General features: G+C 43.5%; 1 protein-coding gene across 4 annotated transcripts in view; it reads right to left on the bottom strand.

Moving 5' to 3' along the window:
- AGPAT3 (1-acylglycerol-3-phosphate O-acyltransferase 3) overlaps positions 1 to 22,337 on the bottom strand; it is a 42,648-nt gene extending 20,311 nt beyond the window's left edge. Inside the window, exons 1-6 of one of the 4 annotated variants that reach the window (XM_045002614.1) lie at positions 22,212 to 22,337; positions 16,044 to 16,270; positions 6,786 to 6,955; positions 6,406 to 6,567; positions 918 to 1,071; positions 337 to 439 (exon numbers count right to left, since the gene is read on the bottom strand). In XM_045002614.1, coding sequence (XP_044858549.1) covers positions 337 to 439; positions 918 to 1,071; positions 6,406 to 6,567; positions 6,786 to 6,955; positions 16,044 to 16,221 — 767 coding nt within the window. In that variant the 5' untranslated portion in view covers positions 16,222 to 16,270; positions 22,212 to 22,337. Of the gene's footprint in view, positions 1 to 336; positions 440 to 917; positions 1,072 to 6,405; positions 6,568 to 6,785; positions 6,956 to 16,043; positions 16,271 to 18,125; positions 18,258 to 19,751; positions 20,070 to 20,090; positions 20,525 to 22,211 lie in introns of those variants that run through there. The other 3 variants (XM_045002613.1, XM_045002612.1, XM_045002615.1) reach the window with 3 other exon arrangements.
- Between the last annotated feature and the right edge of the window lie 253 nt (positions 22,338 to 22,590).

The following is a 22,590-nucleotide window of genomic DNA, read 5'->3' as shown; positions in this document are numbered from 1 at the left end:
TTTTGGGCAGGAGTTTACCACCACATGGCATAGAGGGCATGATTAATTTCATTTTCCTGATTCTGGAGGGTGCAGGTGAATGCTGGATTATAGGCGTAGTCATGCCCACTCTTGAAAGTTCCACCTAGTCTCCTTCTGGCCTGACAGGTGATGGCCGTGACATGGGCTCTTGTAAGTGAGACTAGTTTGAATGATAGGGAAATGGGAATATCCTCACGGCTTGCAAAGGAACGTCTTCAAGGGATGCAGTGACGAATGACATTTTCCTACCAGTTTTGGGGGGACAGTATCCAAACACAAACCTTGTACGTCTCACTTCTATCATTACATGCTCACCTTACACACATATCTGCTTCGTATTTCTTTCCATAAAGGATTCCTAATAAAGATGGGTTCTTGTTTCCTCTGAAGTTTAGCGTTACATCGTACACTGCTGAAACTGTCAAAAGAAAGATAATATAGCTGTTAACCTCAGCATCCAAAGCATCGAGGTTGCTGCTGTTCAAGCTTTAAAAAGAAACAAACCCTGATGCAAACATTGCTTTAATAATACCAGTTGGCAAAACATTTCAGTTTTATTTACCCAGATGTCCTCCTTAACAATCTAAGCTCTGGCAGAGTATATGCATACAACTCACAGGAGTGGAGTGAGAGCTGATTAATTATGCAATGTTTGTATATTGCCACTTTAAAGATGGAAAGTATTAATTTTTGCAAATTAAAACTAGAACAAATTAATACATTTTAAAGATTGTTTAGAAAATGGAGTTTAGTGCTTCAGCTTAATCTTGATGTCATCCAAGGGCCATACTGAGTCTGTATTATCACCTACTCACCGAATGCAATGAATATACTGAACTATCATACATAATAATGCACATTACTAGTAAGGTTTAGAACAAATAGCTCACCCATACCTGTTCCCCTGAGACACTGGACAGCAGTGGTGAAACCTTTGGTTCTGGGCAACAGATGATATTTCAATTTAGGCAACCCTTTGGATTCAGCCACCTCCATGCTGATACGATGCTTAGTTTCTGTAAAACGAGTTCCTTCACAATACAGGAGAAACTAGCATACAAAACAAGAGGAAAAAACAAGGGTTTTTCTTAAGAAGAAATTACTGTGTAGTGCGGATCTGGAGCTCTTACAGGATCGACACACACAATTCCCTCTTTTGTTCTTTAGATATCACGCATCAGAGCCATCCTACAACTCTTCAGTGGCATAATTGAATATAATAGATCATATTATTTGAGAATTACAATCAGCAGTTTGCTGTACAGTATCCGCTTTCAGAAGACAGCTAATTAGAGTCTGGTCTCAAAGAATGTGGAAAACACATGCAAATATTCAGAGATGCAACTACATTTAAAGCACCTTTTTGGATATCAGTTTATTTATTTATTTTCTAATCAAGCAAATAGGTTATACATATACATGCCCTCCTCCCCCAATTCCAGCTGAAACATTTCTTCCTTTAAAAGTCACAGGAATACTCAAAAATGCATGAACATGACTTCAGCTTCAAGTTCCAGCTCAGCTAGAAGAAACAAGTAATTTCCAATACTAAATAAGGAAATTCTCTTCTCTACCACAAAGATGTAGATCATAGAATGATCATAGGACTGGAAGGGACCTCGAGAGGTCATCTAGTCCAGCCCCCTGCACTCATGGCAGGACTAAGTACAATCTAGACCATCTCTGACAGGTGTTTGTCAAACCTGCTCTTAAAAATCTCCAACGATGGATATTCTACAACCTCCCTGGGAAACTTATTCCAGTGCTGCAAAGTCAAGTACTCCAAAGTTAGGAAATGCCAGAATGAATGTTATTAATACAACATTAATTCAACACCATTATGGTTATGCATTAAGAAAGTCTTTGTCAAACATCATGTGGGATATAAGTGGCAGTGCCCGGAATAGAAGAACCCAGCTCTCTTGGGTTTCAGTCCAGCATCTTAAACATAATAACTTCTCTTCTTGCAACTCTCTGCCTCCTTCACTGTCCATCCTGTGCACTGAATGAGGCAGAAGTACTGTAGAACAAATACTATGTGATTATGTAGAAGCAGCAAAGAATCCTGTGGCACCTTATAGACTAACAGACGTTTTGCAGCATGAGCTTTCGTGGGTGAATACCCACTTCTTCGGATGCAAGTGGTGGAAATTTCCAGGGGCAGGTTTATATAGGCAAGCAAGAAGCAAGCTAGAGATAACGAGCTTAGTTCAATCAGGGAGGATGAGGCCCTGTTCTAGCAGTTGAGTGAAAACCAAGGGAGGAGAAACTGGTTCTGCAGTTGGCAAGCCATTCACAGTCTTTGTTCAATCCTGAGCTGATGGTGTCAAATTTGCAGATGAACTGGAGCTCAGCAGTTTCTCTTTGAAGTCTGGTCCTGAAGTTTTTTTGCTGCAGGATGGCCACCTTAAGATCTGCTATTGTGTGGCCAGGGAGGTTGAAGTGTTCTCCTACAGGTTTTTGTATATTGCCATTCCTAATATCTGATTTGTGTCCATTTATCCTTTTCCTTAGAGACTGTCCAGTTTGGCCGATGTACATAGCAGAGGGGCATTGCTGGCATATGATGGCATATATTACATTGGTGGACGTGCAGGTGAATGAACCGGTGATGGTGTGGCTGATCTGGTTAGGTCCTGTGATGGTGTCGCTGGTGTAGATATGTGGGCAGAGTTGACATCGAGGTTTGTTGCATGGATTGGTTCCTGAGCTAGAGTTACTATGGTGTGGTGTGCAGTTACTGGTGAGAATATGCTTCAGGTTGGCAGGTTGTCTGTGGGCGAGGACTGGCCTGCCACCCAAGGCCTGTGAAAGTGTGGGATCATTGTCCAGGATGGGTTGTAGTTCCCTGATGATGCGGTGGAGGGGTTTTAGTTGGGGACTGTATGTGATGGCCAGTGGAGTCCTGTTGGTTTCTTTCTTGGGTTTGTCTTGCAGTAGAGGCTTCTGGGTACATGTCTGGCTCTGTTTATCTGTTTCCTTATTTCCTCGTGCGGGTACTGTAGTTTTGAGAATGCTTGGTGGAGATTTTGTAGGTGTTGGTCTCTGTCTGTGGGGTTAGAGCAGATGCAGTTGTACCTCAGTGCTTGGCTGTAGACAATGGATCTTGTGGTGTGCCCGGGATGGAAGCTGGAGGCATGAAGGTAGGCACAGCGGTTGGTAGGTTTTCGATATAGGGTGGTGTTAATGTGACCATCAATTATTTGCACCGTAGTGTCTAGGAAGTGGACCTCCCGTGTAGATTGGTCCAGGCTGAGGTTGATGGTGGGGTGGAAGCTGTTGAAATCGTGGTGGAATTTTTCCAGAGTCTCTTTCCCATGGGTCCAGATGATGAAGATGTCATCAATGTAGCGTAGGTAGAGAAGGGGCATGAGTGGACAGGAGCTGAGGAAGCGTTGTTCCAGGTCAGCCATAAAAATATTGGCATATTGTGGGGCCATGCGGGTGCCCATAGCGGTGCCACTGATCTGGAGATATATATTGTCATCAAATTTGAAATAGTTGTGTGTGAGGATAAAGGCACAGAGCTCAGCAACCAGTTGTGCTGTGGCATCATCAGGGATACTGTTCCTGACAGCTTGTATTCCATCAGCGTGTGGGATGTTTGTGTAGAGAGCCTCTACATCCATGGTGGCCAGGATGGTGTTTTCTGGAAGGTCACCAATGCATTGTAGTTTCCTCAGGAAATCAGTGGTGTCACGGAGATAGCTGGGAGTGCTGGTGGCATAGGGTCTGAGTAGAGAGTCCACATATCCAGACAGTCCTTCAGTGAGAGTTCCAATGCTCGAGATGATGGGGCGTCCAGGATTTCCAGGTTTGTGGATTTTGGGCAGTAGATAGAATAGCCCTGGTCGGGGCTCTAAGGGTATGTTGATTTGTTCCGGTGTTGGTGTAGGGAGTGTCCTGAGTAGATGGTGCAGTTTCTTAGTGTATTCCTCAGTGGGATCTGAGGGAAGTGGCCTGTAGAATTTGGTGTTGGAGAGTTGTCTGGCGGCCTCCTTTTGGTAGTCAGACCTGTTCATGATGACAACAGCACCTCCTTTATCAGCCTCTTTGATTATAATGTCAGGATGGTTTCTGAGGCTGTGGATGGCATTGCGTTCTGCACGACTTAGGTTATGAGGCAAGCGATGTTGTTTTTCCACAATTTCTGCCTGTGCACGTCGGCGGAAGCATTCAATGTATAGGTCCAGACTGTCATTTCGACATATGTGATTATGTAATAAGACTATCATAATGCAAACACACAAGGAGACCCAGTGAAGATTGCACAGACAACCTTAATTCTGGCATTTACTAACTTTTGAGTGCTTGATTGTGCAACCTAAAAGTTATTTTAATGCAGGGTTTCTCAAACTGGGGACGCCGCTTGTGTAGGGAAAGCCCCTGGTGGGCTGGCCAGTGTGTTTACCTGCCCTATCCGCAGGTCCAGCCGATCGTGGCTCCCACTGGCTGCGGATTGCTGCTCCAGGCCAATGGGAGCTGCTGGAAGCGGCGTGGGCTGAGGGACGTACTGGCCGCCACTTCCAGCAGCTCCCATTGGCCCAGAGCAGCGATCCGCGGCCAGTGGGAGCAGCGATCGGACAGACCTGCGGACGGGGCAGGTAAACACACTGGCCCGGCCCGCCAGGGGCTTTCCCTACACAAGGGGCGACCCCTGATTGAGAAACCCCATTTTAATGTAAATTTTTCTATATAATTTCCTATGCTTTTTGAAAAGAAACTGAACCTCATAAGAAATTCCATCACCTGGAACCATAATAACCTCCTCAACCATCAGCATGGTTGGAACCCATAGCTGGGCAGCACAGACATCTATCACCTGAGCTAAAAGAATAAGTGGTAGCAGTAGGAGGCTGTGATCCTCTATGTTATCCTCCATTAGAAGGTGACATGAGACATACTTTGCCTGTGGCTTACTCAGTTATTTATAGACAGTGGAGAAATGTTGGGAAACAAGAACACTGGTTTCCATTTCTGGCTGGGGTGCTGGGGGCAGACAGTAATTCTGATTTCTATTTCTTGATCTGGAAGGAGTGTGGTCGAGTGGTTACAGAGAGCATAGCCAAGCACATAGATCTGGCACATTCATTCTGAATGACAGTGTGGCTAAAAAGATGAGATGTGCCATATTAGAAACTTAATATCAATTCCAAAGTCTGCCAGAAGTGACTTTGTGCAACTTCTCAGCAGTTGCTTTATTTGTGACGTTTCTCAATGATATTTGCCTACCTCTTAAAGATAATCTTCAGTAACAATTATGCTGGAGCTGGAGAGAATGCTATTGTCCTGAACGACTTTTCCCTTCTCAGATAATCTTTTCTGTCCAGCGCCGTTCGTGAACTTTGTCTGATCACACAGACACTGGATTGCTAGTTTAATAACTTTGCAAAACATTTTGGAATATATTGGGTATGAGAGGTGCTATGTGGAGCCAAAATCTTTTCAGCACCTCTTATAGTGGTGCCTGGTACTATTGCAGATAAGGTTTGGGCCCATGAAAGAATTTACAATACGGACCTTTTAGCTTGCATTTGGAGACTGAAATGCATTGCACACGTTCTCAAGCCTGAGGGAACTTATTTTTAAATAGACTCAAATCAAGTTAAATTCTTAGTGGTGAGGAGTCATGGATACATTAGCTCAAAAATGTGAAGCCATGAAGGTATCTTTCGGAATATTAATTTTTTAATGGTTTAATTATGATGTATTATTGTAATATACCCCACAAAACTGAGATTAATGTAACTGTTGGATGCATATATAAAGGAGATGTGCACTTCAAAAGGCAACTGGAGACATCTGTATATTCTTGCAGGTTTCTCAAATGCCTGTAAAATTTCACAGTGCAAACAGAATGCACTGATGCAAAAACTTTCCATTGTAATCTGTAACCTTTGTAAATCTCTCTTCCCACTGCTCCCCTGCAGGTTCCTGCAGGAAAAAACCCCTATTTTTTTAATAATATGTTTAGTTTAGCCTGGAAAATTTAGCCTAGATTCACAAGTTCAGTACTAAAACTTGAATAATGTATTTTTGGATAAAAAGAGTTACGGAAAGTCCCTTTATCCTTTTAGAAGGGGGAAAAAGTTGTATGTTTTGAGACACGCAAGCTTAGGTTTCTACTTCTAAATACTTTGAGAAATCCTTATACACATTTACCAACAATTTTCAAAATGGCATTCCTAGCCAATAACAGATCAGAAGCCTGGTTAGTGTGCAATGAAGTCAACTTGCAGCAAGGCATATAGCTATACACTTCAAATGTAATCACAGGAAGAAGGTGGTGCTCTTAAGTATGAAGCTGACATACCACACAAATATAGTCTTCATCATTGCATTCTAAGCAGAGGAGACACTATATATAAAGGATCAGACACTTACCCACATATATTCAGGATAATCAGACAAACATCTTAATCCCTCAATAACTGTATCTCTGTCTTCTTCCCATTTCCTTTTGCAGAAAACGATCTCAAGGAAGTACCACGTCCAACCAATTAAGGGCACATACAACAGTTCTTTCTTAGCAAGAACTTTGGAACTCTGGAAGAAACCCCGCCCAATGACATTTGATTATTTATATATGTCAGACCTAAACAAAAGCACTAAGGTTGGGATTTTCAAAAGTGCTCAGCACTGGCCTAGCTCTGACCAAACTGAAGTCAATGAGAGTTCTTTTGAAAATCCGACCATAAGGAAAAAACAAACACAGGAGTTTTATATTAAATCAAGATTAAGGGAAAGTTCACAGAATCACTCACCCCCAACACTCCAAAGCGTTCAGTCATAGTCCAACCACACAAGAAGTCAATTTCAAAGTTGTGATTCAAGATGATGATCACATGTTCTTTTCCAAATTTATCCACTGTGGCCTGGTCTGAGAATAAAGTGCATTCTGTGCCTGACCACCATTCCAGCAACATTACTAACTCTGAATAATATCATGGGGAGGAGGAAAAAAAAGACACAGGTTAGGTGTAATGCTTAACCATAACAGGTTTAATATCCTCTGTCCATCCCAATCCCATTCCAAACTTTTCTAGACCACAATGTTTATCACCTTTTTAATCCATCCTGCTGAGGTTGCTGGTTTATATTATATTATTGATTAAATGAGTTCTCAGACCGACATACACCATATCACCTGCACTCATATTTATGTTATCGCCCTGAAACAGGATTTAGGCCATGGGATAAATACCTGATTGTTATTGTTGCTCACCGTAAATTCAAGATTTCACAAACACCAACAACCCCCCTACACCCCCTTCCCGCCACACACACACACACACACACACACACGAACCTGAAAGCAGGCCTTTCAGCAGTAGACCTTTCTACTACATGGGTACATCTCCTCCCAGGTGGAACACAAATTATGAATAGTCTCAACCTAATGTTTCCACTGAATTCATATGAAATATTCTTGATTGAGGTAAACAAACCAATATAATGGGTTTTTAATGGATACATGCTACCAGAATTTCTGAAGTATATTTTAATATTAAACACATGACTGTAATAATGCTGTATTAGGGTTACCAACACAAAGTCAGAGACACATGGGGGAAGAACTGGGAGAGTCCAGAGAAATTACTGGGTAAGAACAGAAGGAGAAATTGCTTCTCCTTTATTTAGTCTACAAAAGAAGGAAAGAGAAAGAGATCCCTTTCCCTCCTCTAACTCTTCTACATGTGTTTCCCCTATCTTTTCCTCCATTTCATCTCTCTCTCTGATATCTCATTCATTACCCACCCCTTTTCATCTTTCCTTCTCTTCTGCATATTTAGAATTCCCACCATTAATAGAACATTCAGTAACATAACTTTGAACCAGCTTTGTTTCATAAGGCATTGGCTGGACGAGTTGGGGCAATGTCTCTCTATGTGAGGGGTTCACCACCTGCTGGTCACAAGGTCTCCAGCCTGCCCTTCCCATATTGCTAAATGGGCTGGGGTCCAATTTGATCCAGACTAGACATGAGGCAGACTCAGAGGGGTCTCAGTATGGAAAAAAATTGAGAACCCCTGCTCTATGTTAATCAAAGAGAGGTTAGCTTCTCCAGGACTGATTATCTAAATTGCTTTTCTTGTCATATCAACAAGCCTATTCACTTGTATCATTTATTCAGGTCCCCTTTATGGGCTTGAAGAGACTAATGTAACTTGTACGTCAAGTCTGACTCTTTCCCACTGTGATTTAAAGAAGGAAGGAAATGAGAATATCAACAGGGATGCATAATTTATAACTACAGGTTTCTCTCAAACCTGGCCAGCTCTATTTTGTAAGTGGTGAAATGCATCAATTAAGTGCATTTTTGGTGGTTTCAGTGAGAGAGGTTTATTCACAAGCCTCTGGTGTACTTTAAACTACTCCCATACTAACTTAGTGCTTCCACATATATTAAGGCACAAATCTGTGAACCTTAAATAGAATTATCTTGCTGTCCTGTGGAAGAAATATTAGCCACTGTTGAGATCAGTAAAACTCTTATTACATCCTCTATATAAAGAATTAAACAGTCAAATATATAAAGGTGGGGGAGGGATAGCTCAGTAATTTGAGCATTGGCCTGCTAACCCCAGGGTTGTGAGCTCAATCCTTGAGGGGGCCATTTAGGGAACTGGGGTTTAAAAAAAAAAGTCTGAGAATTTGCCCTGCTTTGAGCAGGGGGTTGGACTAGATGATCTCCTGAGATCCCTTCCAACCCTAATATTCTATGAACACTAAGAGATGGAGTAAAACCCTGTTGTGTTGTTATAAAATTTCTGAAGCTACTGTACAGGGGACTCAATATCAATTAATGCCTAGACTACATTTCATTGTAGCTGTTGTCCTCCTCACCCCTCTTTTTTAAAAATCTTATCCACTCATTCAGGTCTTATCATATTCCACATTGCAAGCTCTTTGGGACACAGACTGTCTTTCCTGCATGTCTGCACAGCACATAGCCTAATGCGGCCTTGATCCTCATTTTGTGCCCTTAGGTGCGATACAAATACCACCATCACCCTCACTGTAGCAGGTTTGCAGCAGGATCTAGTCCAGTATGGTTAAAATGCAAGAAGTGGGGGATGTCATTAAGTGGGCCCACCACTGGTGGAGCTGTCCTTGGATTTAATATATGGGGCTCAGGTTACTGGAGGATTATTCAGTGACTTCCGGGTGTTATTCCACAGCACCCACTCTTAATCCTGCCAACTAGTCAATAACTCGGTTCTTTATGCAGCCAGAAATTATGCTAGACACAGGACAAATTGCCTATCGCTTTCTGGAGATTAATGTTATTACATCTCCTGTATCTAACTCTACGCTCTGCTCTTGAAAAAGTTCCTTAAAAAAAGGATGGAGGCTGTACCTGAGATCTCCTATCCAAAGAGAACAAAAATTCAACAGAGCCAGACGTGGATGCACTGGTATGAGAGCATTCCCACCATTTACTCTGAAACATTCTTGTGTGATTTTTCCTGGAGCTCATACTGAGATATGAGGGTTGGGGAACAGGGGAGTTACAACGAGGAAACAGACTGTCCTTTACAAGTGCACTGATATTTGATGCATGTACATTTATTTCCTTTGGTGAATTTTTTTTTAAAAAAGGATTGGGCTCCAGATATTTAGTCTCAAACTGATCCTGTCAATGCTATGGCCTGTTCTCTGAAATCTTGTTTGTTGTTTACATGATGGTTTGGATACTTGCTCTAACTGACTGCAAGGCAACAAGATTTCACTTTAACAAAACAAAACAAAAAAAGCTTATAATTTAGCCCAACTCCTCTCGGATTCTAGAGCTGCAGCTTGCCGGAAGAGGGGCTCTTGTTGCATCCCGAGAGGACAACCATCCAGAAACAAAGTAAGCCAGAGTGGCGGGATACATCTATCTACTGCTCTAGAGTGCAGAGGAGAGTAGTTTCAAGATACTAAGATTTTAAGATACTATGTTTACAACTGGACTAAACTAAGCATACTGCCCTATTAAGAATCATGAGTCATTTGAAGAGCACTAACAGTTGTAAGCGTGAAATACAGATGCTCTGAAGTGTTTTCTCTTTGTAGGGAGCCTGACAGAAACTCCAGCACTGCTTTACCACAGGAAGGTGGTATTCACCAAAGCACCATACTGACCATTTTAGTTAAGATGTGTTAGAGCAAGAGATTCAAGCCTCCTAAAATTAAGCACACGTGTGAATGACTTCCACTCCAAATAATCTTCCTGATAATGTATATCACAGCTACCACAGCTAGCAAGTTCTAGTCAAAAAGTGATAACTAATGTTACCCTGGTGGAAAAAACCAACCAATCAAATAACCCACAAACAAAAAACCAAAGAAAATTTAGACTGACACTTTTCTAAATTCACTGCATGGGGCAACAAACAAACAGCTCAATACCTTGAGCTGAGGGTGCAGTAGCCTTAATTCTAAAGCACGGCTGTACTTTGAAAAGGGATTCTGTAAACATGGCATTGTGGTGTTACATGTTTACTGTCACTCAGTAATCCTACATCAAAAATTAAAAAAAAAAATTTCCCCTGAAATGGTGACTGTCGCGGTTTCACGGGACCTACACCACGGTCCACTCAGCTTTCAGAACTCCTGCCATCACCTATCTTTGGGTAGGGACCCTCGACCCACTCCTTTCTGATCAGCAGTTTTAAGGCCGCACAGACCCCTGCCTTACACTGCATGATCCCCCGTAAGACAGTCTGCTTACAGCCTGTGGCTGGGCTCTGCTTTCACTCTGAGGACTACGACAGGTGTGATTTACCAGTAATCCAAACAGTTCTTTTTAAGCAGGGACATTTATTCTTATGGGAAAAGTTTTACAGAGAAAAATATATAAAAAATAAACAGATTTAAACCCACACTAAAACATATCAAGAAAAACAAGCAGTCTTAGGGGCCAAAGTACTTCCAATCCTTCAGCAGGATTGGGCCCCTTGAACAAAAGTGAACGTTGGTTTGCTGGTTCAGAAAGACGGCACTGTGTCACTTCAAACTCAGCCTTTTTATACCAAGAGCTCTTTCTTCGAGTCTCTGGAAAACCCACTTTGAACCAGTGTATGCAAAACAGTCCCAGGTGGTACCTCCCTAGAGTTGTTTAGTCTCAGTGACTTGCCTTGTTTTTAGTTCCTGGAGGAGCTGTGGTAACCCTCCTCCATGGAGGAGAGCACATTCATACATAAACCCTTCATAAATTTAACACACAGGTACTGTGGCAGGTTGCAATATCTGTCACAGTGACTGCAAATGCCAAGTCCAGCTTGGTGGTTCTTGTTCTATCACCACTGCCAGTTATCCTGACCCACCTAAGGTGTGTTATAACCGGGATACCATCAGTCCTACAATGTCCCATGTCAGCCACATGACATAACAGTTGCCATGGAGAAGTATTACAAGATTAAGTACACTTCATAAAACCCAGAAAAAAGTTACAAAGCACAAAGCTGGACTGAGTGGCTTTTATTGAACTTGCTTTTTTAAAAAGTAATCTTTGAGCTGAGAACTGGCACGAGAAACACCAGCTTAAAAGAAATATCTCTAAATAAGTGACCAAAACCAACCATGTAGAATGGAATGCCAACTATAGCTCCACTCCCAAAATACGTTAGTGTTTCTTATTCATGTTATAAATGGTAACACTTGCCCTGCTAGGTTTATAGCTGTATCACTTTCTTCATTATAAACCACAATTAAAGTGACGGTTCTGTCAGCTTTTCCATTACAGGCCATTAGCGCTGTGAAGGCTGAAGTTGTGTTTATATTACAAACCTTGACTTTCATAGTTTAATTTCTCACAGATTTTAAATGTATAGTAAGCTACAAACTAACACATAAATGCTATAATTGGATTGCACCTAGGATGTTGCTCAACTGCTACGTTCCTTTTGGAGCATAAGTATATGGTATTTTTAATATAGCCAATAGATTAGTTTTTAAAATGCCTATATCAATCTGCTTTTAGCTGTTATACAGTAGATAACTCTCCAAGCTTAATATTAACTTCTTGTATAAATTAAGAGCCTAAATTTGCAAACCAACCCTTGATGACACAGGAAGGCCATTCTCCCCGTGAAGTCAATCAATTACTTGAGTGAGTAAGGGTTTGCAGGGCTGTGCTCTGATATATTAAAGGGGCACAGTGAAATGTAAAAAAATAAGTATTTTTTGAAATATCCTCCTATAAGCTTGAAAACCACATTTTTCTCTGGCAGTTTCCCCTCCCCCCCATTTGATCTATATTTTTGATACTACAGAGCAGGGACAGAGGAGCCAGGGGGCTATGTCCCCACCAATTTTTCCCCGTTGTAAGGGTGAGTGATGGGGGAGGGAGTGGAGAGGAGTGAGCAGGCCTTGGGGTGCGGGGAAGAGGAGCGCAGGGGTGGGCAACAGTGCCCCCCTACTTTTAGGAAGCTTCCACCGCTCTTGTTACAGAGTACATTTGTTTATAACATTTTGAGCCCATGATTTCTTAAACGTTAACATCTAACGTTAGAAGCCTAAATCCCTGTTGAGGCACCTATCTTAGTGATTTTCAAGAGTGCTGAGCACCCAGCAGCTCCCACTAAAGTAAATAGCCCTTTTTGAAAACCAGGCCACTGAGGCAGGTGCCTAAATACGGAGTTAGGAGTCTAATATTAGCAGGGTCAGCTCTACAAATTTGGCCGCCCCAAGCAGTCATGCCCGGGAGGCGCCCCCGAGCCGCGGGAGCAGCGGACCTCCCGTGGGCATGACTGCGGAGGGTTGGCTGGACCTCCCGCAGCTGCGGGCGGTTCGCTGGTCCGGCTGCTCCGGTTGAGCTGCCGCAGTCATGCCTGCGGGAGGTCCAGCCGAGCCGCGGGACCAGCGAACCGTCCGCAGTCATGCCTGCGGGAGGTCCACTGGAGCCGCCGGCCGAGCGTCCCCTCCGCAGTCATGCCTGCGGCAGGTCCGCTGCTCCCGGGGCTCCGGTGGACCTCCCGCAGGCATGACTGCGACAGGTCCGCCGGCCCAGCCTGCCGCCCCCCGGGAAAGGGCCGCCCCAGGCGGGTGCTTGCCCCGCTGGGCTCTGGAGCCGGCCCTGAATATTAGACACCCATACTGGAAATTGTTCACTATTTAATATGGGGTACAAAGTCCAGGGAGAGAGCAGGAGTGCTGGAGTGGAGGCCAATGAAGTAAGGCTCAGGGAAAGAAGGGAGTTTTGGGGAGGGTTGTGAAGAAGGAGAGCAACCAGGGCCGTACTTAGGCATATGTAGCATACATGGCTGCGTAGGGCACCCAAACATTTGGGGCACCTTTCCCCTCACTGGCTGCGGCTGGAATCCTCTCTTCTCCGGCCCCTCCCTGGCACTGGACCAGCAGGCTTCTCCCCAACCCCAACCCGGCCCCTATTTCTCCCCCCCGACCCCCACCCCCCCGCTCCTCAGCTGGCTGGCCGAGGGCTCCAGCCTCCGGCTCTGCCACGCCAGCCCCGGGGAGCCCAGAGCAGCCTGGCTGGTCACTGGCAGCGCGGTGGCCTGGCCCAACGCTGCCCAGAGCAGAGTCCCTCTCTGGACCCTGCCTGCCTGCGCCACTTGTCTCCGGCGGGGGCCAGGCTGGGGCCAGGACAGGAGGAGTGAAACTTCCACCTGAGTCAGTGGGGGGGAGGGGAGGAGCCAGGCCAAGCGGGGGGGGGAAAGGGGGAGAGAGACTTAAAGTGACAGTGCGCTCACTGTCTCTCACATTTCCCTAAGACACACACACTTGTACTATTGTTGCTGTTATTACTGCTTGGTACTTCCTCTCAAAATGCTCATGGTGAGCCAGGAGTGGCTAGGGGCTGCAGGAGGGCTGTGGGCTCTGGCAAGATGCAGCCCCCATGTGACAGCGCGAAGCCTGCCTTGAGCCGCTGCCACAGCATCTGCTGCGTACGAAGCTTGATGTGTGTCAGCAATGGGGGAGGTTCTGGGGGTCCACGTGGGGGTGTGTGTGGCCATGCTCCCTCGACACACTGAGGTCAGTGGCACTGTCTGGGGACCGCCTTCAGTGGAGCATAGGGGCACCAGTTTAATACTACTACATAGGGCCCCATAAATCCTAAGGATGGCCCTGAGAGCAACATAGTACCATTCACAGGACCGAGCACAAGAGGCAGTGGAAGAAAAGGGAAAGAGTTGGCTATGATAGGAGACAAGGCAGCAAAACGTAGGGCACAAGCAGAGGAAGACTTTGTCCTTTTAATGTTGCATTAACAGAGATTTCTGCATGGAATCTAGAAGGTATTTAGAAGAAAAAGTGTAGTCATTTCCCACCAGGCGGGACAGCAGTGGGTCGTTGACAGGCTTGACCTACCAGTCCTTTTAGGAGTGTCAATGAAGTCACACATAGGTGTGTTGGTCATCTGACTTGATGCTCTTTTCTAACATGTTTCAGGATTTACTAGAGCTGTCAAGCGAGTAAAAAAATTAATCATGATTAATTGCACTGTTAATAATAGAATACCAATTATTTAAATATTTTTGGATGTTTTCTACATTTTCAAATATATTGATTTTAATTACAACACAAATATAAAGTGAACACTGTACATTTTGTATTCTATTTTTTATTACAAATATTTGCATTGTAAGAAAAAAATAGTATTTTTCAATTCCCCCATTACAAGTACTGTAGTGCAATCTCTTTATCGTGAAAGTTGAACTTACAAATGTAGAATTATGTTCAAAATACCTGCATTCAAAAATAAAAAAATTTGTTAAACTTTAGAGCCTACTAGTCCACTCAGTCCTACTTCTTGTGCAGCCAACCGGTAAAACAAATAAGTTTGTTTACATTTGCAGGAGATAATGCTGCCTGCTTCTTATTTACAATGTCACCTGAAAGTGAGAACAGGCGTTCGCATGGCACTGTCGTAGCCAGTGTTGCACGATATTTACGTACCAGATGCACTAAAGATTCATATGTCCCTTCATGCTTCAACCACCATTCCAGAGGACGTGTGTCCATGCTGATGACAGGTTCTGCTCGATAATGATTCAAAACAGTGTGGACCAATGCATGTTCATTTTCATCATCTGAGTCAATGCCACCAGCAGAAGATTGATTTTCTTTTTTAGTGGTTCGGGTTCTGTAGTTTCCGCATTGGAGTGCTGCTTTTCTAAGACTTCTGAAAGCATGCTCCACGCCTCGTCCCTCTCAGATTTTGGAAGGCACTTCAGATTCTTAAACCTTGGGTTGAGTGCTGTATCTATCCTTACAAATCTCATATTGGTACCTTCCTTACAAATCTATCCTTACAAATCTCATATTGGTACCTTCCTTGCAAACAATTCTCCCCAAGGAGTTCAGTAACAAATGTAATTAACACATTATTTTTTTAACGAGCGTCATCAGCATGGAAGCACGTCCTCTGGAATGGTGGCCGAAGCATGAAGGGGCATACGAATGTTTAGCATATCTGGCACATAAATACCTTGTAATGCTGGCTACAGAAGTGCCATGTAAACATCTGTTCTCATTTTCAGGTGACATTGTAAATAAGAAGCGGGAAGCATTATCTCCCATAAATGTAAACAAACTTGTTTCTCTTAGCGGTTGGCTGAACAAGAAGTAGGACTGAGTGGACTTGTAGGCTCTGAAGTTTTACATTGTTTTGTATTTGAGTGCAGTTATGTAACAAAAAAAAAATCTATATTTGTAAATTAAACTTTCATGACAAAGAAATTGCACTACAGTACTTGTATGAGGTGAACTGAAAAATATGATTTTTTTTTGTTTATCATTTTTACAGGCCAAATATTTGTAATAAAAAATAATATAAAATGAGCATTGTATATTTTGTATTCTGTGTTGTAACTGAAGTCAGTATATTTAAAAATGTAGTAAAACATCCAAAATATTTAATAAATTTCAATTGGGATACTATTAACAGTGTGTTTAATCACAATTAATTTTTTTGAGTTAAGGGAGTGAGTTAGCTGCGATTAATTGACAGCCCTAGGATTTACCCAAACCCTACTCAATTTTTTACGACCTCATTCCCATCAGAGTATACTCACGGCTCCAGAGCGAATAGGCAAGGCGACAGTTTACTCGGCGATAAAACTGCTTGTTTATAGGCCAGAGGATTAGTGTGCATAGTTGGACGAAGTTAATGATCAACCCACTCACAACGAAGACAAACCCAATGAGGAGATGAACTATAAACTGGGTCTTCAAAAATGCAATTAAGCCCATGATAACCACTTAGTAGGCCTTGCAGGGTCCTTCGCTCAGAATAACTGTCCTGAAAGAGAGAGAGAAAAGAAAATCTCATTGAGACTAAAGTTACCAGCCTCTGGAAAAGAAATCTAGGAGAGTGTTATTTCTCTGTCTGACAGCAGGAAGAGGAAAACCACCAGCCTCCAAGCCTCTTTTATTCTGGTCTTTTTTGCAGTGGGGTAATCGTTATTTAGCCAATGATGGAAATCACTTTAAGTAAGAATCTCGTTAACTAGAACTTTTAACCACCTGAGAAAAATTATTCTGGCCGCTGCTGCTGAATTTCACCTCTCTTCACACGAACTCCAAGTAACAAGGCTTTGTGATTGGACCAAAAAATAAACTAAAAACAAAAAACCCCAATCCCCAATCTGAGAGCAGGATGCACCGCAGCACCTCTACAGCTGCTTGTTCCTGTCTGTGAACTGGAATAGTGGCTGTTGCCCCTCTGGGCCACATGAGTGGTGTGCCTAGCACCTGTGTAAGCGTGGATCCATCGATCCCTTCATGGCCTGTCCCCAAAGCTTTTTCTCCGCATTGACCTATTCAGAACAAGCACAAAAGGCCATCGCTGCAGAAGCACAGAGAGGATGGCAGCCGTGCTATGCATCTGCTTTGTTTAGAGAGTAGTGCAGTGGCCCGTTCACTGAGTGGGCCCTTCCCACTATGACAAATTTCACTTTAGAAAAAACAGTGTGGCACTAAGGGAGGCAGTATGGCCTAGCAGACTAAGAATGGAAATGGAAATCAAGTATAGCAGAACCTCAGAGTTACGAACACCTCAGGAAAGGAGATTGTTCATAACTCTGAAGTGTTCATAACTCTGAACAAAACATTATGGTTATTCTTTCAAAAGTTTACAACTGAACATTGACTTAATACAGATTTGAAACTTCACTATGCAGAAGAAAAATGCTGCTTTTCCTTGATTTTTTAGTAGTTTACATTTAACACAGTACTGTGCTGCATTGTGTGTGTGTGTGTGTGTGTGTGTGTGTGTGTGTGTGTGTGTGTGTGTCTGTCTGTCTGTCTGTCTGTCTGTCTTTACTGCTGCCTGATTGCATATTTCTGGTTCCAAATGAGGTGTGTGGTTGTCTGGTCAGTTTGAAACTCTGGTGTTCATAACTCTGAGGTTCTACTGTATTCCCAAATTCTAATTCCAGCTCTTAGGCAAGTCAGTTATCTTCTCCCTTTCTCAGCTTTGTGACCCAAGAAGTCCTTCATGCCAACTAGCAAGGGGGTTACAGGAACATCCTGATACTGGTATGTACATTTTAGTTCACCAAAAAACATCATGTGAGGTGTAAAAGGAAAGCTGGTGTCACCCTGGTCCTTAATATTGTTGTGAGCTGTACATATAGATACTATGTAAGGAGTTATGTATGTACACTGAAAATATGTTTTAAAGTCTGTATCGAGGTATTAGTCACCAGCAAAGGTGAAAAACAAGGTTTCCTCCAGACAGCAGGTAAGAAATAGGTATTTCTCTGTCAGGCTATAAATTAAGCTCTAACCTAACAAAACAGATGCACATTTACATACAAAGTCACGAGGAAAGGAGCACACAGGAAAAAGAAGCCACGGGGGTTACCCTGGTTGCGTGCAAAGAAAATGAACATGGGAATTATTCCTAGAAGGCAAAGATGACACCCCAGTCTTTGCCTGATTCTGCCAACATTTACGCATAGGAATAATTTTACATCCTATTGAATTCAATGGGTAAAGTCACATGAGTATGAATGTCTGGCTGATTTGGACCTATGTCAGTGCCTGGAAACGGGGGGCAGATAGATCGGAGGGAGAGTAAGGGGGGGTACTGAGACTTGGCGAGGGGCAGGCAGCTGGCTCCAGTTGGGAAGGTGGGTCCCAGGGGTTCCTACCTGATCCTGGGAGCATTTCAGCCCAATCCTGGGCCTCACAGCAGCCGCTCCAGTCCCTCCAGGTCCTGTTCCCTGCTCCCTAGACCTTGTGGTGGCCTGCTCCAGCCCCTCTGGGTCCTACTTGTCTCCCACTTTCCCCCAGGCATGTGCAAGTTTATGCAGGGGCAGAGGCCCCACAATATTTCCATTGTGAGGGCGTTAGCTCCCCTCACCTAAGTGGTTAATGGTGATGAAATGCTTTGAAGATATGAAATGCTAAGTAGATAGATAGATAGATATTCCCTATGGTTAAAAAAAAGTACACGCCAACAGCCAAGAACTGATGAAACATCTCCATTTTTCACTCATTTAATTCATGCTGCTATTTATAACTCCCCAGCATTTGTACTAAAGATGCTGGTTTCCTAACACAAACTATTGCAACTCCTACTTGTCAGGTGCTTCCTTCTGATCCCTAGAATATGTCTCATTGCCTTCTGTACTACAAATGAGTTGAGGGGGGTTTAATTTTCCAGACATAAGTACATTTGGAAACAAAATAGAGGAAAGGGAGAAACATGTCAAACTATCTTAGATTTTTACATAGTGACTATCGTGCCATTTCTCTAAGCTAAATCAAAGTAGTTGAATAAATATTGTTTTGGGAAGATCTACCCTACTTGCCCCAGGATTTTTCCTATAAGAAAAAGGCTGAATTCTAAAACAAAATGTATTTGTAAAGGTTTCAATTTCTGCCAGGCATACAGTTCTGTTTCTTAGCAATAATTCTTACAATTTGATGAAGGGACAACATAATTTAAAAAATAAACAAACCCTGTTTCCAGGATACCATTGTCTGACACAGCTTAAGTGCTGCAAAATACTTCCCGTGTACTGTATCATCATCTTATTTGCTGAGCTGTGACATTGCTGTGTAGGGAATCAGCTGATTCCCTACACAGCAATGGATTCACATCTTTTCATTAGAACATTCTTCAAGTTAGTGTATGAATTACTGTCAGTGATAAGCAAGCCCTTCCTCACTTCCAAGATTAAAGATAAAATCATTCCTTTATCTGTTGTCTTTCAAAGTACAGTACAGACAGACCCAAAAAAAAATCTGTTTTTTTCCTCCACATAATCACTCAGAATTTCAATTTGCATTTCATACAAGCATACAGAGTTAGCTTAGCTGATGATCATGTATGTCATCACAGTTATTAGTATAGTAATTATTACCTTGCACTATGAAACACGGCTCTCTCCCTTTGGGTGCGCCGTTTAAGATCAGAAACAAACCACTACTAGAAAATGGAAATGCCAAGTAATAACACTGAAGGTTTTCAACTGATAAAATGGTTGAGTCATGCTTTTACGCTTCCTCTGCTTTGCACCAAATCTAGGATGTTCTAGCATTTGTCAATCAGATCAGTACTTTGCAATACTATAGACACAAAAAGGCAAATCTTGCCCCGCCAGGTGCAGCTGCTGGAAGCCTCTATATGTGGAAAGCGTGATTTAGGGAGCCTGTACTATTGGCATGCACAGAGCCCAACTCTGCTGGGGTTCACTGTGCCCCAATGCACTTCAGGATTGCAAATACAGTGAATACTACTGCAGCCCTGAGAACGGAGAAAGGTTACTCACCCTGTGCAGTAACTGTAGTTCTTTGAGATGTGTCCCCTTATGGATTCTCCCCTTCAGGTGCACGTGTGCCCCACATGCCTTCTATTGGAGAATTTCATTAGCAGTATCCGTGTGGCCCATGGATGCACTGTTGATATTCTCGTGCCCTGCACCAAGGTTATCTCAGGCTGTGCAAGTGAACTGCCCTCAGTACCCTGTCCACCACTGAGTCTCAGAAGGAAACTCCAAAGCAGAGGGGAAGGAGGGCAGGTAATGGATCACCCATAGGGACACACATCTCAAAGAACTACAGTTACTACACAGGATAAGTAACCTCTCTTTCTTCTTTGTGTAGTGTCCCTATGGGCGCTCCACTTCCGGTGACTCCCAAACAGTATCCCCATAAGCAGGGCAGGGAGCTTCAGAGTAGAGGACGTTACAAAGGAAAGAACTGCACTGCCAACTGCTGTATCACATCTGGAGGCATTCACTAAGGTATAGTGTCTGGAGAAGGGATGTACCGAAGACCATGTAGCTGTTCTGTAGAGCTCAGAAACTGGGACTTTTTAAGTAGAGCCACAGATGTAGATTATGACCTCACTGAATGAGATGACACGCCAGCCTGGGGCGGGGTGGTGGTGGTGTTGTTGGCTGCATTGTAACAAGGTATAATACGCCCAGAAATCTATTCTGAGAGCCGTTGGCTAGAAATGGCAGAACCTTTGATCTGTCTCCACACTAAACCAACAGTCTAGGGGCTTTACAAAATAGTTTAGTTTTATCTAGAATGCCCTCCTGACATCTGGAGTATTGAGAACAGTCTCCCTGTTGGAATTGTAGTTTCAGAAAGAAAACTGATAAGTAAATGACCTGATTTAGATAAAACTCAGAAGACACTTTAGGGAGAAACCTGGGATGTGGCTCTTATGCTTATAAAATATTGTGAAAGTAGAGCCTGCCATTAATGCCCCAATGTCTCCGACTCTGTGGGCTGAGGTAATAGCCACGAGGAAGGCTGTTTTCACAGACAAATTCAATAAGGAGCAGGTCTCCATTGGTTCAAAAGGAGACTTCATATGACTTTTAAGAACCAGATTCAGGTGACAAGCTGGGGAGGGACTTTCACCTGAGGGAAGAAATTTCCCAGACCTTTCATGAATCTTGCAGTTGCAAGGTGAGCAGACAGGGAGAGCCCCTGAATAATGGTATGAAAAGCTGTTAGGACAGTCAGATGAACCTTCAGGGAATTCAGTGACAGTCCTGGTTTTTTTAGTTGCAACAGGTATTCCAGAATGAGCAAAAGTGAGGCAGATTCAGGGACAGCGTTCTGGAATTCACCCCAGTGACTGAATCTTCTCCACTTTTGAAAGTATTTCTGGTAGAATCTTTCCTACTATTTAATAATATGTGTTGTATCTTTGCAAAACAGGACAACTGTAGCCCAGCGAACCATTGAGGAGCCACGCCTTGAAGCAGCAAATGCTCAGATTGGGATGCAGCCTTCAACTGGTGCCCTGGGAGAGAAGTTGAGGAGTGATTGGAAGATTTGTCAATGGATAAAGAACTGGGTGGAACTGGTAAGAAAACCATGCATGTCTTCACCATGTTGAGGCAATTAGAATGACTGATCTTGACCTGTCTGATTTTGTTCACCACTGAGAATCAGAGATGTTGAGTGAAAAAGCGTAAAACAGCTTCCCCATCCAGGGAAGAAGTCCTCCAAGGAATTGCAACCTAAACCCACCCTTGAACAAAACAGATGGTTTTTTTCTTTTTTTTGCTGCAGTGGCAAGGAAGTCCACTTTTGGAAACCCCCAAATCTGAAAAATGCTGACCAGAACCTGGGGATCCAACTCTCATTCATAATCTTGGGAAAAACACCTTCTGAGAGTGTCGGCTGTGACATTTTGTCTGCCCGGAAGAGACATTACTGAAATTCCAATGTGGTATTTTATGCACCAGTTCCATAACCATATCGCTTTGGCCCAGTGGGAAGGGGATCTCACTCCTCTCTGCCAGCTGATATAGAACTTGGTTTACGGTTTGTTTAGGGTAAGCCCCTGGTGGGCTGCGAGACACTTTGTTTACCTAAGCGTCCGCAGGTACTGCCGCTTGCAGCTCCCAGTGGCCGTGGTTTGCCGCTCCCGGCCAGTGGGAGCTGTGGGAAGCGGTAACCTCTAGTGTATCTACCTCTACCCCCATCTTAGTGTCATCTGCGACCTTGCTAAGGGTGCAATTCATCCCATCATCCAGATGACTGATAAAGATGTTGAACAAAACCAGCTCCAGGACCGAACCCTGGTGCACTCCACTTGATATCGGCTGCCAACTAGACATCGAGTCGTTGATCACTACCCGTTGAGCCTGACAACCCAGCCAGCTTTCTGTCCACCTTATAGTCCATTCATCCAATCCATACTTCTTTAACTTGATAGATCTGTGCCTGATAAGAGGCAGAAAAGGACAGCAGGCATTTCTGACCCGTGCTGAGATCCAACAGGTCAGTGTGAAGGATTGTTTCCTGGGGTGACCATCTGCCCTGCACTGTTAAAAGTGTCAAGGTGCGCTCCTCATCCTAACAAAGATGTGTCTGTAGTCACGGTTACCATTGGCGTCAGTTGGAGGAAGGGAACCCTCACCCCCTACATTGTGATGGACGTTCCGCCAGTGTAGGGAATGCTTTATCCGCTAGGGAATTGACACCTGCTTGTCTAGACTGTATTTTTTTGGCAAGTAAACTGATCTGAGCCACCCTGGAAGCAGTAAAGGCATAACCTTGCACACTCTGTCATGGAGGTGCAAACCACCATGTGACCGAGAAGTTGAATACAGTTTCTGACTGAAGTCTGGGGGCTCCCTT

The sequence above is a fragment of the Mauremys mutica genome, chromosome 1 (genome assembly GCF_020497125.1).
Source record: "Mauremys mutica isolate MM-2020 ecotype Southern chromosome 1, ASM2049712v1, whole genome shotgun sequence".
In the NCBI taxonomy this organism is placed as follows: domain Eukaryota; kingdom Metazoa; phylum Chordata; order Testudines; family Geoemydidae; genus Mauremys; species Mauremys mutica.
This window is presented reverse-complemented; position numbering and strand designations above follow the sequence as displayed.